Source organism: Lepisosteus oculatus, chromosome 14, assembly GCF_040954835.1.
Source record: "Lepisosteus oculatus isolate fLepOcu1 chromosome 14, fLepOcu1.hap2, whole genome shotgun sequence".
In the NCBI taxonomy this organism is placed as follows: Eukaryota; Metazoa; Chordata; class Actinopteri; order Semionotiformes; family Lepisosteidae; genus Lepisosteus; species Lepisosteus oculatus.
Genome location: NC_090709.1, coordinates 40154874 through 40177589, shown reverse-complemented (window position 1 = coordinate 40177589; position 22716 = coordinate 40154874). Strand labels below are relative to the sequence as shown.

The following is a 22716-nucleotide window of genomic DNA, read 5'->3' as shown; positions in this document are numbered from 1 at the left end:
GCTCAGACAGGGGTCAGTCTACACAGAGCTGCGATGTGTCCAGGCTGTGTGCAGTCCATGGTGTCCCAGTGGTCCAGTTGTGCCCAATACAGTGCAGTCCCAGTGTCCCAGTGGTCCAGTTGTGCCCAATACAGTGACAGCTGTGTCCGTGTAGCCCGGGCGGGGGATGAGCTGAAGGAGCCGCAGTCTGACTGCAGTCTGGCTGTGCCTCTCTTCTGCTGCAGGCAGTATGGAAATAGATCAATGAACTGCAGCAGCAGGAGTCACAGTTGCACTGCAGGGGTTGCTGGGTCGCTGGGTCCAATCCCGGACCCGGGGTGCTGTCTGTGTGGAGTCTGCATGTTCTCGCTGCATGTTCGAGTGGGCTCCTTCCGGGGGGGTGCGCCGGTTTCCTCCCGCACTCCAGTGAATCCAGGGACCGGGGGGTGTCTCTCTCTCTCTCTCCCCTCCGCCCACTGGTGCTCCGTCAGCGCTTTTTTCCCGCTCTCTGATCCGGATTTCATTTCCTCATATTTTCATTTCCTCCCGCCTCGTCAGAACGAAAGAGTCTAGTGAGAGTGAGAGAGAGTGAGAGAGTGCGGATCAACTATAAATATCTAAACGCCAGACATGTGGAAACTTCCTCAGTCTTAGTTCTGTTCCTGCGCCGGACACACACGGCCCGCTGGAGGGGTATCGGTGCGGGGGTGGGCGCTCGGGTGGGGTGGAGAAGGAGCTGCGTGATCCGGGCAGGTGAGTGTTTGGGGGTCGCCCGAACGCGCGTGTGTGTGTGTGTGTCTCACGAACCCGCAGCTGTGGAGAGAGACAGAGAGAAAAACTGTGACTGCGAGAGAGATACTCTGGGATTAGAGAAACATTCTTCCCCGAATTCAGAAATCTCGTCCCAGAGTTCCCACACCTGCCAGAATCCCAGCGGGTCCCGATCCTACTGGGAGAGGGAGGAGGGAACTCCGCTGAACTGGCAGCCCAGTGTGTGATCTCCTGTCCCAGCCTGAGGAACAGTGAGCCTGTCTCCCAGTAATGCTCCATCTGTCTACAGTACATGTCAATATTTTAGGATATGTCTTTGTTGTAAATGTCTGTAATATATCTGTAGCTTTTAATGTGTTTTTAGTTTCGTTTCATGTTAATTTTATTATTTTTATTGGCTTTGGCAACGCTGATTGTACCCATCGGTCACGCTAATAAAGCACCTTGAATTGGATTGGAAATAAAACCCTGTGCAGGCTGGCGCGGTTTCGTTTAGTCTTCCGCGAAAGCGCATGGAACGGCCACGCGGTTCCGATCGCCAGTGTTCCCCGCCTGAGCCACGCGTGAACCACGCGTGGAAGTGGGTGCGTTTCCTCGGGGCCCCTGGGACACGCCTGAAGCTGCGGCCACCCAGTGCCCACGGCGACCCCCGGTTGCAATTCCACGCGATTTCATTGCGGAACAAAGACAAAGAGCTTTTTCAACCAGCCAAAATTTGAAATCAAAACTCACATGGTAAAAACATTTACAGCCACTGGGGGGCATCGTGTGACAGACCACGTGCTGGCGAGCCTGACTTCCGTGTTCTTATAGAGGCGTTTCTCTCTGACGTTTGACATGTGAAAATATCAGGAGCGTCAGTTATCGCGGCAGGTGTCTCGTTTACAAAATCCGGGATTTAGATTTCTGGTGTAACGATTTCAGGCAGATTCTAGTTACAGTTTAACAGCTTCTCCCAGGTCTTCTAGTCCTGCAGACACACACACTGACCCCTCCAGGACCAGGACTGGACAGCCCTGCTTTAGAGACCCCTGGAGACTCTGCAGACACACACACACACTGACCCCTCCAGGACCAGGACTGGACAGCCCTGCTTTAAAGACCCCTGGAGACTCTGCAGACACACACACTGACCCCTCCAGGACCAAGACTGGACAGCCCTGCTTTAAAGACCCCTGGAGACTCTGCAGACACACACACACTGACCCCTCCAGGACCAGGACTGGACAGCCCTGCTTTAAAGACCCCTGGAGACTCTGAGGACACACACACACTGACCCCTCCAGGACCAGGACTGGACAGCCCTGCTTTAAAGACCCCTGGAGACTCTGCACACACACACACACACACACACTGACCCCTCCAGGACCAGGACTGGACAGCCCTGCTTTAAAGACCCCTGGAGACTCTGCAGACACACACACTGACCCCTCCAGGACCAGGACTGGACAGCCCTGCTTTAAAGACCCCTGGAGACTCTGCAGACACACACACTGACCCCTCCAGGACCAGGACTGGACAGCCCTGCTTTAAAGACCCCTGGAGACTCTGCAGACACACACACTGACCCCTCCAGGACCAGGACTGGACAGCCCTGCTGTTTCTGAAATGCCTGATCTACAGTACAGTATGATTGGGCCTGTTCTAAAAGTCAGTGAGTCTTATTCATGTGTTCCTTGTTATAGCGACTGTTTCTGTATTTGCTGTGCTGTGTCTCTCTGCAGAGTCCCAGTATGATGCTCTGGGCTGTCTTCACTGGGATCTTCTTCAATGGAGGTGAGAGCTCAAGACATTTATTCGAATTATTCCCTTCCTCGTATGGGAGCAAATTTAAAAAGCACTATATATTCAACCTGCATACATCCAATACTGACCAACACACCCTGTTGTTTAGTTTTGTTGCTGTTTCTCACTCTACTGTGTGTTTATGAGAGTTGTATTGCTGTCTCTTGCCTCTGATAGCTGTTTGCAAGTGTGTTGTCTTGTGGTGGTGTTGCCTCTCTCTCTCGTGTGATTATGATGGTGTTGTCTATTTGTGTTCTGTCTCTCTTTCGTCTGTTTATGAGTGTGATGTCTAGCTGTGTTGTTGTGTTGCTGTGTCTCTCCCCATTGTGTTTATGAGGGTGTAATTTAGTTGTGTTGCTGTGTCTCTCTCTCCAGTGTGTGTCTGTGAGGGGGTGTCTAGTTGTGTCTCTCTCTCCAGTGTGTGTCTGTCAGGTGGTGTCTAGTTGTGTTGCTGTGTCTCTCTCTCCAGTGTGTGTCTGTCAGGGGGTGTCTAGTTGTGTCTCTCTCTCCAGTGTGTGTCTGTGAGGGGGTGTCCAGTTGTGTTGCTGTGTCTCTCTCCAGGGTGTAATTTAGTTGTGTTGCTGTCTGTCTCAGTGTGCTCAGATCCTGTCTCGGTGTCGGTGAGATTTGGGGGTTCAGTCTCTCTGCCCTGTGACGGATCAGCCTACAGAGGGACCTCAGAAGATCATCTCTTCTTCCTGTGGCAGACAGAGGACAGACGTGTGTGTGAGTACAACAATGGGAAAGTCTACACCGGCCCCGGGTTCGAGAACAGAGCTGAGGTGTCCAGAGAGACGATCAGACGAGGAAACTTCTCCCTGACTCTTCATCACGCCTCCTTCTCTGATGAAGACATCTACAAGTGTTCGTACGAACATGAGAGAGATCGGCTGAAATTTCTGGGAAGTGTCCATCTCATCATCACAGGTAAGTGGTGGGAATTTCTTTTCTACCAGAACAGAAAGTCCCAGGAAGTTTGTGAAACAAAACATTTGATCACACAAATGTAGGTCATTACTGTCTTTATCAGGGGGACTTCTGTCCTTCTCTCTCAGCTCAATCAGAAGGTGGCACAGTATGGGGCCCTGGGTTCAGTGCCGGACTGGGCTGCTGTCTGTGTGGAGTCTGCATGTTCTCCCAGGGTTCATGTGGGTTTCCTCCCACAGTCCAAAGACATGCTGGTGGGTCACTTTCCTTCTGGGAAAACTGGCTCTGGTGTGTCTGTGTGTGTCCTGTGATGGACTGGTGTCCTGTCCAGAGTGTGTGAGTGTGTGTGTGTCCTGTGATGGACTGGTGTCCTGTCCAGGGTGTGTGTGTGTGTGTGTGTGTGTGTGTGTGTGTCCTGTGATGGACTGGTGTCCTGTCCAGGGTGTGTGTGTGTGTGTGAGTGTGTGTGTGTCCTGTGATGGACTGGTGTCCTGTCCAGGGTGTGTGAGTGTGTGTGTGTCCTGTGATGGACTGGTGTCCTGTCCAGGGTGTGTGAGTGTGTGTGTGTCCTGTGATGGACTGGCGTCCTGTCCAGGGTGTGTGTGTGTGTCCTGTGATGGACTGGTGTCCCGTCCAGAGTGTGTGAGTGTGTGTGTATGTGTGTGTGTGTGTGTGTGTGTGTCCTGTGATGGACTGGTGTTCTGTCCAGGGTGTGAGTGTGTGTGTGTCCTGTGATGGACTGGTGTCCTGTCCAGAGTGTGTGAGTGTGTGTGTGTGTGTGTGTGTCCTGTGATGGACTGGTGTCCTGTCCAGGGTGTGTGAGTGTGTGTGTGTGTCCTGTGATGGACTGGTGTGCTGTCCAGGGTTTGTGAGTGTGTGTGTGTGTCCTGTGATGGACTGGTGTCCTGTCCAGGGTGTGTGAGTGTGTGTGTGTGTCCTGTGATGGACTGGTGTCCTGTCCAGGGTGAACCCTGCCTGTTGCTTGCTGGGATAGACTCCAGCTCACCTGCGGCCCTGCACTGGATTAAAGCCGAGATTGAAAGTCATGTGAAACAATGCAGTCCTAGAGCACTAACGCAAATGACTGTGTTTCCTCTGTGTTATTTCAAGAACACCGTCTCTGCCTTCAGCTCCCAGGATGCACAGGGGTCAAAGGTCATAGAGGCACAGGAAATGACATCATGACGGGCTGCTCTTCTGGCTGGTGTTTAATCCACTGGGCACGGAGAGCTGAGAACTCACTGTCCGTAAGTTGTAGATAGTCTGCCTCAGGAACACAGAGACAGGACAGAAGAGCAAGAGAGCTTGGAGCCGATGGGGCAGATCCGTGTGCAGACAAACTCTCCAGAGTGAGTCACATCTGGAGAAGTGCTCCTTGTGTCATGAGAGATTTCGAACACGCTACGTACGATCAGACAACTGAATGGTAGGGCATAGCAAAAGAGAATTTTAACCAAAGGGATTTGTGTCCTTCTCTCTCAGCTCATTCAGAAGTCCTCACCCTGCTGTCCGGAGACAGTCTGACTCTCCCTCTCCACACTGCTGCTCCAGTGGAGGTGCTGTTTGACCCTGCAGGATCTGCCCAGTCTCCCAGAGTCTTACTGAGCAGCGCAGGGCTCCCTGGCCCCGGGTACGAGCAGAGAGTGTGGGTGCAGGACGGCTCTCTGACACTGCGCTCCCTCACACCAGCTGATCAGGGGAGCTACACAGTGAGGGACCTTCAGGGAAACACCATCAGCACTGCGATCGTCACTGTGGAGGGTGAGCAGGTCTACAGTAGGGGGATTAGAGGGGTCTCCACTCCTGACAGAGGGGGGTTCTTATATTGCTCTCTGTCCTGATTGTCTTCCAGCTCGCAGAGACAATGTCACCCTGCAGGCTGGAGCCTCTCTGTCTGTCCCCCTGTTCACTGGAGACCCAGTGGAGGTGCTGTTTGACCCTGCAGGAGGTGGAAACTGGACCTCAGTGTGTTCTGTCCAGAGCAGCACAGCCAGCTGTGTCCCCCAGTACAGAGACAGAGTGTCAGTGGACAATCAGGAGCTCAGGCTGCAGGAGCTGAGGGCGTCTGATCAGGGGAGCTACACAGTGAGGGACCTTCAGGGAAATACCATCAGCGCTCTGATCGTCTCTGTGGAGGGTGAGGATCTTCAGTTCTTCCCATCAGGTCATGTTTTTTATCTAAGGGTTGTGTTAATACAGCCTGTGGAAGATGTTGAGTCCAAGACATGTTGGGGTGCAGTCTGTAGGATTCCAGATGTTGCGCTCCAGGAGTATTGGGGTGCAGTCTTTAGGATTCCAGATGTTGCGCCCCAGGAGTATTGGGGTGCAGTCTGTAGGATTCCAAATGTTGCGCCCCAGGAGTATTGGGGTGCGGTCTGTAGGACTCCAGATGTTGCGCCCCAGGAGTGTGGGGGTGCAGTCTGTAGGATTGTAGGTGTCGTGCCCCAGGAGTGTTGGGGTGCAGTCTGTAGGATTGTAGGTGTCGTGCCCCAGGAGTGTTGGGGTGCGGTCTGTAGGATTGTAGGTGTCGTGCCCCAGGAGTGTGGGGGTGCGGTCTGTAGGATTTTAGGTGTCGTGCCCCAGGAGTGTGGGGGTGCAGTCTGTAGGATTGTAGGTGTCGTGCCCCAGGAGTGTGGGGGTGCGGTCTGTAAGATTGTAGGTGTCGTGCCCCAGGAGTGTGGGGGTGCGGTCTGTAGGATTGTAGGTGTCGTGCCCCAGTGACGCTGTGTCTGTCTCTCCCTCGCCAACAGCCCCTCGTACCCGGAGCCGTGTGGTCAGTGCTGTGGCCACTGGCCTCGCTGGCACCTGTGTCCTGGCAGTGGTGGCTGTGATCTGGGGTAAGAGGGGGAGACTCGGGGGCAGTGGGCCGTACCGGGCAGCACCAGAGGGCCCGGCGCCTGGAGAGGAGAGGGAGGACGAGACGCTGACCGGCCCTCCTCACCAGCACTGTCCCACAGCCTGGCCGGACCACCGGGGGGCCCCACTGAGAGTGGGGGTGCAGGGAGATCCAGCCATTCCTGACGGACACCCTGCTGTTCCCAGTGAAGATCCAGCCATTCCCAGCGGATACCCTGCTGTTCCCAGTGAAGATCCAGCCATTCCCAATGGACACCCTGCTGTTCCCAGTGAAGATCCAGCCATTCCCAGCGGATACCCTGCTGTTCCCAGTGAAGATCCAGCCATTCCCAGTGGTGATCCTACATCCTGACTCGAGGATCTTGTCTGGTCTTCTCAAGGGGAACTGTAGTCACACCACTGTAGTCAGCTCTTTACATATTGGGTGAGACCACTGTAGGTGCGTTTTCTATTCTTTTTTTGTATTGTTCGGCACTGAGTTTTTTTACTGAACAAATGTTTGTTTGTTTTTTAACAAAGGAACAAGTGAGAGGTTTCTTCCCTGCTTGAAAGAGGAGAGAGAAAACGCAACGTTTCGGCTGTGATCTTCACACCCGAAGGGGGCTTCAGAGCCGAAACGTTGCGGTTTTTCTCTCTCCTCTTTCCGGCAGGGAAGAAACCTCTCACTTGGCATGCTGACGCAGCTGCCCGCCTGAAATGTGTTTTTACTGTGTTTGGAACTGATTTAACCTTGACCGTTTAATTGCTCTGAACTGCCGCAAGGTGCTCTTGCTCAGAACAAATGTCTAACGTACTAGAGACTGAGCGGTGCTCATGGGGTTGGGGTTTTGTATGGGGGATTTTTTTATTTTATTTTTGGCTAACTTTCTTACTATGTTTTTAACAAGACTATTTATTGTAGAGGTCCGTAGCGCTGCTGGGCAGCTCTAAAAACCCACCGACAGGCAGCTCTTATTCCTCAAGTCTTCAGTCCCAAAGGGGCAGAGATCAGTAGAATTAAAGAACTACACTTCCCATTATTCACTGGGCCTCACGAGTCTTCAGTCCCAAAGGGGCAGAGGTCAGTAGAATTAAAATACTACACTTCCCAGTATTCACTGGGCCTCACAAGTCTTCAGTCCCAAAGGGGCAGAGGACAATAACATTAAAGAACTACACTTCCCAGCATACACTGGGCCTCAAGTCTTCAGTCCCAAAGGGGCAGAGATCAGTAGAATTAAAGAACTACACTTCCCAGTATTCACTGGGCCTCACAAGTCTTCAGTCCCAAAGGGGCAGAGGTCAGTAGAATTAAAAAATTACACTTCCCAGTATTCACTGGGCCTCACAAGTCTTCAGTCCCAAAGGGGCAGAGGACAATAACATTAAAGAACTACACTTCCCAGCATACACTGGGCCTCAAGTCTTCAGTCCCAAAGGGGCAGAGATCAGTAGAATTAAAGAACTACACTTCCCAGTATTCACTGGGCCTCACAAGTCTTCAGTCCCAAAGGGGCAGAGGTCAGTAGAATTAAAAAATTACACTTCCCAGTATTCACTGGGCCTCACAAGTCTTCAGTCCCAAAGGGGCAGAGGACAATAACATTAAAGAACTACACTTCCCAGCATACACTGGGCCTCAAGTCTTCAGTCCCAAAGGGGCAGAGATCAGTAGAATTAAAGAACTACACTTCCCAGTATTCACTGGGCCTCACAAGTCTTCAGTCCCAAAGGGGCAGAGGTCAGTAGAATTATAAAATTACACTTCCCAGTATTCACTGGGCCTCACAAGTCTTCAGTCCCAAAGGGACTCAGTCGCATTGAAGAACTACAATTCCCAGTTTTCTGTGCCCCTTGACTTGAAAAGCATGCTCCCTTTAAACTCAATCAAGTGCACAGTGATGTACAGAAATGTTGACTCATTTACTTTTTTTCTCGGTATGTGTGAGCGAGTGGGGTATCGCAAAATCAGAACGGAAAATCATTTTATTTCTGTCTCGAGTGAGTGAAGGAAATGATTGGGGGTTTTACATTTCCTTGGGCGTTAGGTTCTGTGTTTCAGTTGGAAGTGATTTTTTTTACCTACTTTTCTATGAAACCGCAGCTGTTCGTATCTGATCATTATCATCAACCAGGAGTTACCTTAAAGTGTTAGTTTTCGGCTTCTAGGATGGACGACTCGAATCACTAATTACCAGGAGCTGAGACATTAAGCGCGTTTCTAATTGACTAGTAGCAGCTTTTTTATGGTTCATTTTCAGTTTTGATGAGGTTTCCAAACGCACTGTTTGGCACTGTGGTTTGCTGTAAGTTTTTTTTTATCTACGACAATGTTTTTATACACCATTTTTATACTACAACCGTGTGTGACTTTGTTTGCAAATGACGGCTTTGACTTGTTTTTTTGATAATTAATAAATGAAGTTGGTCAGTGTGGACTGTTCCTTTGATATTCCTCCTCGATAAAGAGAGTAAAGCAGACCCACTGGACTCAAGACCCTCTGCAACACGGACACAAGCCTGCAGGAGTTATCGGAAACCTCATTTTAGGGAAAACACATTAGGCAGCCTGCTTACTTGTGGACCAGACTCAGCCCAGACCTGTCACTTCTGTCTACTGCATGCATAACCCGCAGTATCGAGTGTCTTACTGTAAAACACTGATGTTTGCACATATACTGTAGATACTATCAAATGGCTTGAAACCATGAGGAAGTGACGATAGGTGTACTCCGAGTCCTGCTCCGATTAACGCCGTTTCTCGACAATTAGATCAGAACGACTTCTTTCTTTTATTTTATTTTTTTGCATTGAGTTCATATTCCCTATAAACAAAAGACCCGCGCACACACACACACTCTTGGGGGGGGAGAGGCGTAATTGTATTGATCATGTCGTCTGCCTCCGCAGAAACATGCAATATACTCGCGTCCGGGGGGGTTGGCTGACTGTAGCACTGGTGAATGTGTTGGGGTTTTTAAAAATACATTTCGGGCTGGCAGGAGGAAGGGAGACGAGAGAGAAAGATCTAATCCCAGAGCTCCCACACCTGCCAGAATCCCAACGGGTCCTGATCCTACTGGGAGAGGGAGGAGGGAACTCAGCTGAACTGTCAGCCCCAGTGTGTGATCTCCTGTCCCAGCCTGAGGAACAGACAGTGAGCCTGTCTCTCAATAATAATAATACAGTGTGTGATCTCCTGTCCCAGCCTGAGGAACAGACAGTGAGCCTGTCTCTCAATAATAATAATACAGTGTGTGATCTCCTGTCCCAGCCTGAGGAACAGACAGTGAGCCTGTCTCTCAATAATAATAATACAGTGTGTGATCTCCTGTCCCAGCCTGAGGAACAGACAGTGAGCCTGTCTCTCAATAATAATAATACAGTGTGTGATCTCCTGTCCCAGCCTGAGGAACAGACAGTGAGCCTGTCTCTCAATAATAATAATACAGTGTGTGATCTCCTGTCCCAGCCTGAGGAACAGACAGTGAGCCCGTCTCTCAATAATAATAATACAGTGTGTGATCTCCTGTCCCAGCCTGAGGAACAGTGAGCCTGTCTCTCAATAATAATAATACAGTGTGTGATCTCCTGTCCCAGCCTGAGGAACAGACAGTGAGCCTGTCTCTCAATAATAATAATACAGCGTGTGATCTCCTGTCCCAGCCTGAGGAACAGACAGTGAGCCTGTCTCTCAATAATAATAATACAGCGTGTGATCTCCTGTCCCAGCCTGAGGAACAGACAGTGAGCCTGTCTCTCAATAATAGAGAGAGATGCACTCCCTTTCGGATGCACTCGCGTCTCTTGAACGCCGCCTCAACAAAGTCAAGGTTTTATTTTCCCCGAAATACGAGGGGTGGAGAATAAAACTTTGACTTTGTTTTCGTCGACAGAAACGAGCGGCGCACCGATGCCACACGTGTCACAAGAGGCCAACAAGACCCTAGGGACCGCAGAGTGCTGCTCTGAACCGAAAGAGTTAAACCGAAAGTAAAAGGACAGTCACGTCGGAGTAGGAGGAGGGGACAGACGCTCAAGGCGCCAAGGTTTGAAAATGTTGGCGGTCCTGAACCTTGTTCACTTTGTCTCGGCTCTTTCTCCCGAGCGGAAGATGACGCAGAAATCTCCGTCCAGGGCTGACGAGGAGCGCACTAGGTGAGTAGAGCCTCTCGGCGGAGAGCTTAGCTTGCAATGACATTATAAGGCTGCACATCCTCTCTTCAGCACAGGGATAAACACCTTCCCTCGTCCCTGTGCCTCCTGACGCAGCCCGCCCTGCTAGAACTGCTTTAATCGCACGGATCCCGCCCTGAAACGGGTTCGAGAAGCCGTGCAAACGCCGTCATCGGGGCTAGGAAAAAAAAAAAGCTATTTTATGAAGGCACCCCACCACCAACACAAACGCGTTAGCAACCGGACGCCGAGGGAGAACGTGCATGATTAGCGCTGTCGCTTGTGCTGGTAGTGAACGGCTTTCAATCGAGTTCCGGTGCGAGTTTTGAACGGCACAGACTAAAACAGAACTGCTGTGTGTGTTTGTGTGTGCGGTGGGTACACAGAGGGGGGTGGGGGTGGGGAACAGGCTGCCCAGCCCTGTGGTTGAAGCCGATACCCCGGCTTCTCTCCAGACACAGCTGGGTGAGCTCCTCCAGTCAGGACAGGAGGCTCTGCTGTACACAGAGGGGGGTGAGGGTGGGGAACAAGCCGATACCCTGGCTTCTCTCCAGACACAGCTGGGTGAGCTCCTCCAGTCAGGACAGGAGGCTCTGCTGTACACAGAGGGGGGTGAGGGTGGGGAACAAGCCGATACCCTGGCTTCTCTCCAGACACAGCTGGGTGAGCTCCTCCAGTCAGGACAGGATGCTCTACTGTACACAGAGGGGGGTGGGGGTGGGGAACAAGCTGCCCAGCCCTGTGGTTGAAGCCGATACCCTGGCTTCTCTCCAGACACAGCTGGGTGAGCTCCCCCAGTCAGGACAGGAGGCTCTGCTGTACACAGAGGGGGGCAGGGGTGGGGAACAAGCTTGGGCTGCTTCTCTGCAGACGCAGCCGGTCGAGACCCTCAGATCAATTCGCTACCACCAACCCAAGCGAACCAGACGAGCTCCTCCTGCTCGTGACCCGTCTCCTGCTCTTACCTGGGTGTCCCCCAGTCGGGCGGGAACCCCAGTCAGCTGCCTGTCTCCCTCCAGGAAAGGCCAAGACGCTGCCGATGGGAGCGAGGCCCGGAGACGGATTCTCTGGGCGCCGGGGCGGCCCGCCCGGAGCGGTCACCGCCCGGAGGCCAGCCAGGTGCGGTCCGGGTCAGAACCTCCGGCTCGGCGTCGCGACAGCGCTCTGGGTCGCTGTGGCTTGGCAGACCTGGCTCGGAGGTACAGACTCCCGGTTCACCCTCGCTGCTCCTGCTGTCTGGCTCAAAGTTTCTCAGGCCGCTGAACTGTGAACTGTGTGTAGGAGAGACTCGTTTCAGGGTGTGCAGCAGACGCTGCACTGCAGGAATGTTCCAGCGCGACGCAGGCAGGGTCGTCAAGCAGGTGGTATTTCTCGGCAACACCATACCAGAGTCGAGAGCAATATTCCTACTGGCGGAAAAGAGGGGTTTTCGCAAGCCTGCTCGTTTACAGAGTCATAAGGCCGTTTCAGCTCACCGGGAGTTTTGTGGCCTCGTTCTGAATCGCAGAACAGGGCTCTGCTCAGACCTGGGAAGTTTGTATATTTTTTTTTGATTGGAGATTCACCGTGTACATTTTAATTTCATTGTGGTTTGAAATGCACAGCCCTGCCGGTTCTTTCTAACCCCGAAATATAAAAAATAGCTCTGCAGCTCCCCTTCAACCATGTCTCACGAGTGTGTGTCTGTGAGGGGGTGTCTAGTTGTGTTGCTGTGTCTCTCTCTCCAGTGTGTGTCTGTGAGGGGGTGTCTAGTTGTGTTGCTGTGTCTCTCTCTCCAGTGTGTGTCTGTCAGGGGGTGTCTAGTTGTGTCACTGTGTCTCTCTCTCCAGTGTGTGTCTGTCAGGGGGTGTCTAGTTGTGTCACTGTGTCTCTCTCTCCAGTGTGTGTCTGTCAGGGGGTGTCTAGTTGTGTCACTGTGTCTCTCTCTCCAGTGTGTGTCTGTCAGGGGGTGTCTAGTTGTGTCACTGTGTCTCTCTCTCCAGTGTGTGTCTGTCAGGGGGTGTCTAGTTGTGTCTTTCTCTCTCTCTCCAGTGTGTGTCTGTCAGGGGGTGTCCAGTTGTGTCACTGTGTCTCTCTCTCCAAGTGTGTGTCTGTGAGGGGGTGTCCAGTTGTGTTGCTGTGTCTCTCTCCAGTGTGTGTCTGTCAGGGGGTGTCCAGTTGTGTTGCTGTGTCTCTCTCCAGGGTGTAATTTAGTTGTGTTGCTGTCTGTCTCAGTCTCTGCAGACCCTGTCTCGGTGTCGGTGAGATTTGGGGGTTCAGTCTCTCTGCCCTGTGACGGATCAGCCTACAGAGGGACCCCAGAAGATCAGCTCTTCTTCCTGTGGCAGACAGAGGACAGACGTGTGTGTGAGTACAACAATGGGAGACTCTACACCGGCCCCGGGTTCGAGAACAGAGCTGAGGTGTCCAGAGAGACGATCAGACGAGGAAACTTCTCCCTGACTCTTCATCACGCCTCCTTCTCTGATGAAGACATCTACAAGTGTTCGTACGAACATGAGAGAGATCGGCTGAAATTTCTGGGAAGTGTCCATCTCATCATCACAGGTAAGTGGTGGGAATTTCTTTTCTACCAGAACAGAAAGTCCCAGGAAGTTTGTGAAACAAAACATTTGATCACACAAATGTAGGTCATTACTGTCTTTATCAGGGGGACTTCTGTCCTTCTCTCTCAGCTCATTCAGACGTCCTCACCCTGCGGTCCGGAGACAGTCTATCTCTCCCGCTCCACACTGCTGCGCCAGTGGAGGTGCTGTTTGATCCTGCAGGATCTGCCCAGTCTCCCAGAGTCTTACTGAGCAGCGCAGGGCTCCCTGGCCCCGGGTACGAGCAGAGAGTGTGGGTGCAGGACGGCTCTCTGACACTGCGCTCCCTCACACCAGCTGATCAGGGGAGCTACACAGTGAGGGACCTTCAGGGAAACACCATCAGCACTGCGATCGTCACTGTGGAGGGTGAGCAGGTCTACAGCAGGAGGACTAGAGGGGTCTCCACTCCTGACAGAGGGGGGTTCTGATATCGCTCTCTGTCTTGATTGTCTTCCAGCTCGCAGAGACACTGTCACCCTGCAGGCTGGAGCCTCTCTGTCTGTCCCCCTGCTCACTGGAGAGCCAGTGGAGGTGCTGTTTGACCCTGCAGGAGGTGGAAACTGGACCTCAGTGTGTTCTGTCCAGAACAGCACAGCCAGCTGTGTCCCCCAGTACAGAGACAGAGTGTCAGTGGACAATCAGGAGCTCAGACTGCAGGAGCTGAGGGCGTCTGATCAGGGGAGCTACACAGTGAGGGACCTTCAGGGAAACACCATCAGCGCTGTGATCGTCTCTGTGGAGGGTGAGTGCAGGTCTCGGGGGTCCGCCCTGTGCACCGTCGTCGCCACAGACCCGACAGCGGTTTCCTCCCTGACATCACGGTGGACTACGGTGTTTGTGTGCGTGTGCCCCTCTTCGACAGAGCCCCCTGGTGGTGGAATCGCTGTCGTGTGCGGAGTGGCGGTGGGGGTCCTTCTGGTTGTCGTGGCTACGGTGGCCGTGGCGAGGAGGTGGACGCGGAGAGAGGCCGACACCAGGGGGCGCCGCTGGTGCGTCTGCGGAGATTCGGCAGCCGAGAGCGCGGGACCTCTGGTGGCGATTACCGGTGCTGAACTGCCCGGCCCCCGCCCTGCTCTCCTCCTCTGTAAGGAGCGGCTCATGACTGGATTCTGCAGGACGGTCCCTGGGTCTGTCCCTGCATGACTAGCACCGGGATTCACACCCTGAAGACAGCCTGAGCAGGACTGGGAGCAGGGGAGCCACACACACACACCCTGAAGACAGCCTGAGCAGGACTGGGAACAGGGGAGCCACACACACACACCCTGAAGACAGCCTGAGCAGGACTGGGAACAGGGGAGCCACACACACACACCCTGAAGACAGCCTGAGCAGGACTGTGAGCAGGGGAGCCACACACACACACCCTGAAGACAGCCTGAGCAGGACTGGGAACAGGGGAGCCTCACACACACACACACCCTGAAGACAGCCTGAGCAGGACTGTGAGCAGGGGAGCCACACACACACACCCTGAAGACAGCCTGAGCAGGACTGTGAGCAGGGGAGACACACACACACACACCCTGAAGACAGCCTGAGCAGGACTGGGAACAGGGGAGCCACACACACACACACCCTGAAGACAGCCTGAGCAGGACTGGGAGCAGGGGAGCCACACACACACACCCTGAAGACAGCCTGAGCAGGACTGGGAGCAGGGGAGCCACACACACACACCCTGAAGACAGCCTGAGCAGCACTGTGAGCAGGGGAGCCACACACACACACCCTGAAGACAGCCTGAGCAGCACTGTGAGCAGGGGAGGGACACACACACACACACACACAGCGGGAGCCCAGTATCATCACCGACGGGAACAGGACCAGCGACTTCCAGCTCGTCCCCTCAGAGCGCTGGTGGGGGCTGCCTGGACTCTACGAGCACCAGAACTAAATCATTTTATATCTGTTAACCTGCTTGATTTGACAACTGATTGTAGATTTATTTTCTGTTATAAAAATAATAATGACGCCTCGCACGTCTAGAGCTCTTCTCTGGACCCTCCACTCAGAGCTCTTCCCAGGTCATGGGGATCCCCTCCAGCCCCCCCCAGTGTGTACCCCACCTGGATGATGCTCCAGTCCTCTCACACACAGCAGCTCTCAGTGGGGAGGAGAGCAGAGGGATTAATATTTACTTTTTTTGTATTTAATTATATATAGATTTGCATTCTCGTTATACAGGCATGTCTGTTCTTCAGTACTGGGCTCATGTGTGAAAGGAGTGTTGTCTGTTTCACCTGCCTGCAAAGCACATTGCCCATCTGGGCCAATGAAGTTAGAAAGTCTCAGGGCAGAGCTGTCCTGACCACAAGGGGGCAGCAGAGAGCCGGGGCTCAGTGGAGCTGAGAGGGAGTCTTGTAAATATCTGTAATAAGTCTGTCGATTTTATTTTACTTTTATTTTTTGTTTTGTTTCATGTGAATTTTCTTATTTTTATTGGCTTTGGCAACACTGATTGTACCCATGGGTCACGCTAATAAAGCACCTTGAATTGACTTGAGAGTCACTGTTGGACGTCATGTATTGCACATTATATATGGAGAATATTTCTGAGCGGGATCGGGCTTCGTTTCTCACTGAAACAGGGTTTTCCTGCCTTAGGAGAAAAAGCACAGCCGCTCCCCTCGAACCTGTGACCATCTGTTAGCGCACTGTACATCGCTTGAAATGCTAGATCATGTTTGTGATGGAAAAAATTCAACTTGCGAGGATTTGTGGAGGGGACGCTTAGATTGAGTCAACGAGAATGGAAACGGTCTGAAGTGTTTTCAATTCTTTAATTAATAATAATAACTGCTCACACTTATAGAGCGCTTTTCTGGACACTCCACTCAAAGCGCTTTACAGGTCAGGGGGATCCCCTCCACCCCCCCAAGTGTGCAGCCTGGATGATTAATCCCCCCTGGATGATTAGATGGATCAATAGGATTAATAACCATTTTTCCCAGCGGTGTGTTCTTGCTCCTATTCGGTCATGGCGAGGGGTAGGTCGTCTGCGATTTGCGATTCCATTCTGACCAGCCTGAACACACTGATCAATAAGCCGATGGGGTCAGAGGTCAGAGCTCTGTCCTTGGCGCTGGATGTTTCTGGGTTCAAATCCTGGCGATCTCTTTTTTCGATCTCTTCTCCGCCCCTTGTTGATCAGCGAGTCCGGGTGCGCAAACTCAAGTCCAGAGAAGGCTCAGAACTCGCTCTGGGTTCGAACTCCCGGGTATAAAAGTCCATAGCCTTCACTCATACTCAAACACCCGCCCCACCATCTTTACTCAGCAGGGTGGAAACTCTCGGTGAGAACTCAATGGAAAACAGAGTTTGGGCCTCCCCAAGGACTCGAACCCACCACCACACAGTCACCGCCCCCCACACCGAGGCCCTGCTCTCCAGATGCCCCACCTGTTCGTGTTCCAGGACAAAATTAAATGCAGCAGGAAACGCTTGCTGGACCCAGGCTTCAGAACCGAAGCCTTCCTCCTTCATAGGCCACAGAGTTCATTAGCTGAGCTCTGGCAGGTCACACCCACCCACCCAAAGGTCTCCCTCTTTTTGTTCAGCACTGCGTCACTGTGGGAAAGAAGGAGATTGGAAATATAACCCTGCAGGTTATGCTGGGGATTTGAACCTGAACGGCTGAGGGACACAGCCCCCACTTAAAAACAAAGATCAAGTCCCACAGAGGGGTTTGAACCCACAGCCCCAGGGTCAGGGGTCAGGAGCTGTCCCACTGAGCCCCAGTGTCTCAGTGGGAGTGGGAGTGGGGCTCCTGTGTCCTCTAAGGGGTCCCACAGCTGAGTGTCAGAGTCCAGGGGCCCTCCCCTCTCCCCCCAGCTGCCCGCTTCTGCTCCAGGGGGAGAACAGCGCCTCACTGTGGAGGGATCGAGAGATTGAGGGGGCCCAGAGCTCCCCTCCGGCTCAGGGTTCGACACGGAGGAGAAACAGCTCAGCCGATGCCACTCAGCGAGTGGGAGACACGAGTTTGAGTGGGTGCTTCCCCGTGGCAGGAAAACAACATCGTCCCAAAACCCCAGGGAATAAGCCTACACATACCCTCACGGGCTGAAGGACTTTCTTGTCTTTAATGAACGATAAACGAAGAAAAAAAGGTAGATACACTGACGCTTACAAATACACATCCGGAACGGAAACGAGTAACGAACAGAAAACTGTCCGCAAGCGATCCGCTCCGAGCCCAAGACTCGGCCCACACGCACCTGTCTCCCCACGACCAGAACAAACTCAAATCCTTCCCCAGGCGCCGCACGAAATCTGGACGAAACACTCTCGGCAGAAAAATGAAACGTCCGTACTCACAGGCTCTGGGGAACACGTGTCAAGCCTTTCCGTCTTTCGGTGTTCGTAAATGGGTGAACAGTGTCTCAGATCCACGCGTGTCAATTACAATTCAGTCCAATTCAAGGTGCTTTATTAGCGTGACCGAGGGGTACAATCAGCGTTGCCAAAGCCAATAAAAATAATGAAATTCACACAGAGACCATTCACTTCCGCAGCACAAGGAAGACACGCCCACTGGTCACAGAACGGGGCTCCTGATTGGTTCACAGACCTGTAACACAGACGCTCCTGATTGGAAACCACGGACACTTCTGATTGGTTCCGAGAGAAGCACACACTCACTTCTGATTGGTTCACAGATGGACGCTCCTGATTGATTCACAGAGAAACCCACAAACCCTCCTGATTGGTCAGCACAGACACTTCTGATTGGTTCATAGGTAGGCGACTATGGACCCTTGTGATTGGCTCACAGGGAAAGCAGTGAGGCGGAGATACGCGTGTGAGATTATGTTGCATTTTTTTTTTCCAACAAGACCGGTCTCTCCAGCGCCACCGAGGTTCAGAAATATCTAGCGATCGACTCATCGATCATCGTCTATAATAAACATTAAGAATGTTATTTTTTAACGATTTGGGCTGTTTCACAACCATAAGGTGTTCCTCATTTAAGGAAACTGAGGGCGATCTTACAAACCCCATGAACGAAACAAAAGGTTACAAAAGTTATGGATAATATAGTCTCTGTTTCAAGAAATTTCCTAAGAGCGAATTACCCTCGTAAAATGAGCAATTCCTATCGTTCCCTGTAAGAGGAAAAAGTAACTTGATTTGGAATAATTTCTGTTACCACTAAAGTACACAGGAGACTCTTCTTTACACCGAGTGTGGCGGGAGTGTGGAACAAGCTGCCCAGCCATTTTGCCAAAGCTGAAGCTGGGTGAGGTCCTCCAGTCAGGACAGGAGGCTCTTCTGTACACAGAGGGGGGTGGGGGTGGGGAACAAGCTGCCCAGCCCTGTGGTTGAAGCCGATACCCTGGCTCCTCTCCAGACACAGCTGGGTGAGCTCCTCCACTCAGGACAGGAGGCTCTACTGTACACAGAGAGGGGTGGGGGTGGGGAACAAGCTGCCCAGCCCTGTGGTTGAAGCCGATACCCTGGCTTCTCTCCAGACACAGCTGGGTGAGCTCCTCCAGTCAGGACAGGAGGCTCTTCTGTACACAGAGGGGGGTGGGGGTGGGGAACAAGCCGCCCGGCTGTGTTGCTGACTTGTTCAGAGTGAAACCAGCAACACAAGCGCATCGCCTCTGAGGTGAGAAACAGCCACAGGAAGAGAGTGACACCCTGCTGTCACTCTGCAGAGTGAGTCAGAGATCAACGTGCTACAGGCAGTACAGGCTTTTAATAAACAGGTTGTAACGCAGTGGAAAAATACAGCACTTGGTCCCTTTCTAATACTTTTCTAAAACTTTCCTCAGGACAAGAAAGATGACAACACATCATAGACACTAAAAGAAAACGCCCGTCCATATTTATGCAAAAATACCCTCATGAGGTAAAACAATCACAATATCACAGAGCTCTACTGAGGTAGTTCACATACATGCTATTTCATACAGTAATTCCTTATAAGTGCTGCAGGGCATCCCAGCCCAATAGGTCTGGGGTGTCCCCCACCCACATCAGTAGTTAAAACTGTACATCTTTTCCCAAGTAAGTAAGAATTCCATTGTACCAGTACCGGTTACATATGGCAATAAAGTTCAAGTTCAAGTTCAAGTTCAAGCAGACTGTGACAGCTTATATCTGCTTTAAACACAACCCGTGCCCCTCTACTCCTGTAACCTCCTGTAGCTATTATGAGCAAACCATACTCTGTCCTCCCCTGGAGTCATTTCCTGTCCCTCCATCTCCACCAGGACAGCACCCCGACTCCCAGAGCCAGGACGACACACAGCAGGGCTTGGAGACCTCCAGGCCAGCGGGCACCAGGACTGGAGCCTGCAGAGAGAACAGGACACAACAGGACTGGAGCTCCTATTGGAACAGACTGTTCTACTGGACTGGGACTGGAGCTCCTATTGTAACAGACTGTTCTACTGGACTGGGACTGGAGCTCCTATTGTAACAGACTGGTCTACTGGACTGGGACTGGAGCTCCTATTGTAACAGACTGTTCTACTGCACTGGGACTGGAGTTCCTATTGTAACAGACTGTTCTACTGCACTGGGACTGGAGCTCCTATTGTAACAGACTGGTCTACTGCACTGGGACTGGAGCTCCTATTGTAACAGACTGTTCTACTGGACTGGGACTGGAGCTCCTATTGTAACAGACTGTTCTACTGCACTGGGACTGGAGTTCCTATTGTAACAGACTGTTCTACTGCACTGGGACTGGAGCTCCTATTGTAACAGACTGTTCTACTGCACTGGGACTGGAGTTCCTATTGTAACAGACTGTTCTACTGCACTGGGACTGGAGCTCCTATTGTAACAGACTGGTCTACTGCACTGGGACTGGAGCTCCTATTGTAACAGACTGGTCTACTGGACTGGGACTGGAGCTCCTATTGTAACAGACTGGTCTACTGGACTGGGACTGGAGCTCCTATTGTAACAGACTGTTCTACTGCACTGGGACTGGAGTTCCTATTGTAACAGACTGTTCTACTGGACTGGAGCTCCTATTGTAACAGACTGTTTTACTGCACTGGGACTGGAGCTCCTATTGAAACAGACTGGTCTACTGCACTGGGACTGGAGCTCCTATTTTAACAGACTGGTCTACTGCACTGGGACTGGAGCTCCTATTGTAACAGACTGGTCTACTGGACTGGGACTGGAGCTCCTATTGTAACAGACTGGTCTACTGCACTGGGACTGGAGCTCCTGTTGTAACAGACTGTTCTACTGGACTGAGACTGGAGCTCCTATTGTAACAGCACTGTTCTACTGGACTGGGACTGGAGCTCCTATTAATCAGTTACAAATTCCTCTCTCCCTTATCCACTCACCCTCCACAGTGACGATCACAGTGCTGATGTTGTTTCCCTGAAGGTCCCTCACTGTGTAGCTCCCCTGATCAGACGCCCTCAGCTCCTGCAGTCTGAGCTCCTGATTGTCCACTGACACTCTGTCTCTGTACTGGGGGACACAGCTGGCTGTGCTGCTCTGGACAGAACACACTGAGGTCCAGTTTCCACCTCCTGCAGGGTCAAACAGCACCTCCACCGGCTCTCCAGTGAACAGGGGGACAGACAGAGAGGCTCCAGCCTGCAGGGTGACATTGTCTCTGCGAGCTGGAAGACAATCAGGACAGAGAGCGATATAAGAACCCCCCTCTGTCAGGAGTGGAGACCCCTCTAGTCCCCCTACTGTAGACCTGCTCACCCTCCACAGTGACGATCACAGTGCTGATGGTGTTTCCCTGAAGGTCCCTCACTGTGTAGCTCCCCTGATCAGCTGGTGTGAGGGAGCGCAGTGTCAGAGAGCCGTCCTGCACCCCCACTCTCTGCCAAATGGGGATCCCACGGCCGCCCACGTGCGCCTTCTTGAATTTGGGGTCGTCGTCCTCCGGGTACACAACCGTACCGTTCAACAGGAGCACCACTGGCCCGCCAACGCCGAGGGGGACCGAGAGATCTTCTCCGGCCCGCCTGGTGTGACCTTCCGTCCGAGCTGAGATTGGGGCACACAGGCAGAGGAGGAGGTCAGTGCTCAGCTGGATCGGATCTGTCCTGGGGGGAGGGGGGGTCAAAGGTCACAGACGCAGGTCCTGGTTATCAGAGCGGGGGACGGGACAGGACACCCCAGGACCCGGACTGGCAGCATTCCCTGATCACTCCCACCTCCCAGAGGTCACTCCTTTTAACACCAGCTGCTCCCTCGTGCTCCTGCGGGACAGGGCGCGGGATTACAGAGCTGCCCAGTGTCCAGCGTTCGTCCAGCCCGCTTCAGACCAGCTCTGGGCTGGGGCAGGTGTCTGGGCACGCAGGGGCAGTTACCCGTGTGGCAGGTGTCTGGGCACGCAGGGGCAGGTGTCTGGGCACGCAGGGGCAGTTACCTGGGCACGCAGGGGCAGTTACCTGTGTGGTAGGTGTCTGGGCACACAGGGGCAGTTACCTGGGCACGCAGGGGCAGTTACCTGTGACGCGGAGATGAACACTCCCCAGAAACTTCATCAGGCCATCTGTCCCTCTGTGGAAGCACTCGTACAGCCCACTGTCAGAGAAGGAGGCCTGGAGGAGGCTCAGGGAGAAGTCCCCCTATCTGACCTTCTCCCGGGACACCTGGGCTCTGGGCTCGAACCCGGGGCCGGGAAAGGCTCGTCCGCTGTGGAAATCCAGCACAGGCCTCGTGGGGGTTTTCCACTGGACGTGTAACTGGTCCTCGGGGATCCCAGCGGCTGGTGTCCCATCACAGGGCAGAGTGACCGAGTCCCCGACTGTCAGGAACACTGGGACTGGAGCTGCTGAGGCTGAGAGAGACAGCAGCACAGTTACACAACTGCACACACCCTCCGACACACAGCTACACAACTACACAACTGCACACACCCTCAGACACACAGCTACACAGTTACACAACTGCACACACCCTCAGACACACAGCTACACAGCTACACAACTGGACACACCCTCAGACACACATCTACACAACTACATACTGTACACCCTCCGACACACAGCTACACACACCCTCAGACACACAGCTACACAACTGCACACACCTTCAGACACACAGCTACACAACTACACAACTGCACACACCCTCAGACACACAGCTACACAGCTACATACTGTACACCCTCAGACACACAGCTACACACACCCTCAGACACACAGCTACACAGCTACACAACTGCACACACCCTCAGACACACAGCTACACAACTATATACTGTACACCCTCAGACACACAGCTACACAACTACACAACTGCACACACCCTCCGACACAGAGCTACACAACTACACACACCTTCAGAGACTCACAGCAGCACACAACCAGACGCCGTCAAAAGACACACAACGGAGAGAGAGAGAGACTGAGACATACTGGGAACACAACTCCACCGCGCTCTAACATACGGAAAACACCGGGCAGAACTACACAACAGCCCCACTGTAAATAAAGGAAGACTCGACTTACCCGGGCGATGTGGGACCACCAGTACGATCAGGACCACCAGCGCGGCGCGCATCCTGCACAACGGCACAAAAACATGCGCTTGCTGGGCAGGGGAGAGAGTCTCTCTCCGGACCAAACAAAACCAAAGCAAAAACAGAAAAACATCCCGCACGAGTCCTCAGCCGCTCCTCGCTGTGTTTCCAATTTCCAAAGACAACGGCGTG

At 52.8% G+C, this 22716-nt stretch overlaps 3 protein-coding genes across 3 annotated transcripts in view; 2 read left to right on the top strand and 1 right to left on the bottom strand.

The window, feature by feature from the left end:
• The first annotated feature begins 221 nt into the window (after positions 1 to 221).
• LOC138243214 (uncharacterized) lies at positions 222 to 8731 on the top strand. Its single transcript, XM_069198734.1, has 6 exons — positions 222 to 732; positions 2475 to 2526; positions 3130 to 3462; positions 4945 to 5223; positions 5315 to 5599; positions 6213 to 8731. Exons 2-6 carry the CDS (start codon positions 2484 to 2486, stop codon positions 6668 to 6670), a joined length of 1398 nt encoding a protein of 465 aa, XP_069054835.1. The 5' UTR covers positions 222 to 732; positions 2475 to 2483; the 3' UTR covers positions 6671 to 8731.
• A 1597-nt stretch (positions 8732 to 10328) lies between these two features.
• On the top strand, positions 10329 to 15562 carry LOC138243215 (uncharacterized). The gene is made up of 6 exons (XM_069198735.1): positions 10329 to 10455; positions 11493 to 11672; positions 12688 to 13020; positions 13149 to 13427; positions 13519 to 13803; positions 13924 to 15562. Exons 2-6 carry the CDS (start codon positions 11513 to 11515, stop codon positions 14202 to 14204), a joined length of 1338 nt encoding a protein of 445 aa, XP_069054836.1. The 5' UTR covers positions 10329 to 10455; positions 11493 to 11512; the 3' UTR covers positions 14205 to 15562.
• Positions 15563 to 18743: 3181 nt separating this feature from the next.
• The window catches only part of LOC107076046 (uncharacterized), a 64937-nt gene continuing 60964 nt past the window's right edge, over positions 18744 to 22716 (bottom strand). The window contains exons 6-7 of the mRNA XM_069198736.1: positions 20378 to 20662; positions 18744 to 19361 (exon numbers count right to left, since the gene is read on the bottom strand). Of these exons, the coding sequence (XP_069054837.1) occupies positions 19252 to 19361; positions 20378 to 20662 (395 nt within the window). The 3' untranslated portion in view covers positions 18744 to 19251. The remainder of the gene's footprint in view (positions 19362 to 20377; positions 20663 to 22716) is intronic.

Coding starts and splice junctions, on each gene's coding strand:
- LOC138243214 (XM_069198734.1), top strand. CDS start 2,484: ATGATGCTCTGGGCTGTCTTCACTGGGATCTTCTTCAATGGAG. Junction 2,527..3,129: donor TGGGATCTTCTTCAATGGAG/GTGAGAGCTCAA, acceptor TGTCTGTCTCAG/TGTGCTCAGATCCTGTCTCG. Junction 3,463..4,944: donor TGTCCATCTCATCATCACAG/GTAAGTGGTGGG, acceptor CTTCTCTCTCAG/CTCATTCAGAAGTCCTCACC.
- LOC138243215 (XM_069198735.1), top strand. CDS start 11,513: ATGGGAGCGAGGCCCGGAGACGGATTCTCTGGGCGCCGGGGCGGCCCG. Junction 13,428..13,518: donor TGCGATCGTCACTGTGGAGG/GTGAGCAGGTCT, acceptor ATTGTCTTCCAG/CTCGCAGAGACACTGTCACC. Junction 13,804..13,923: donor TGTGATCGTCTCTGTGGAGG/GTGAGTGCAGGT, acceptor CCTCTTCGACAG/AGCCCCCTGGTGGTGGAATC.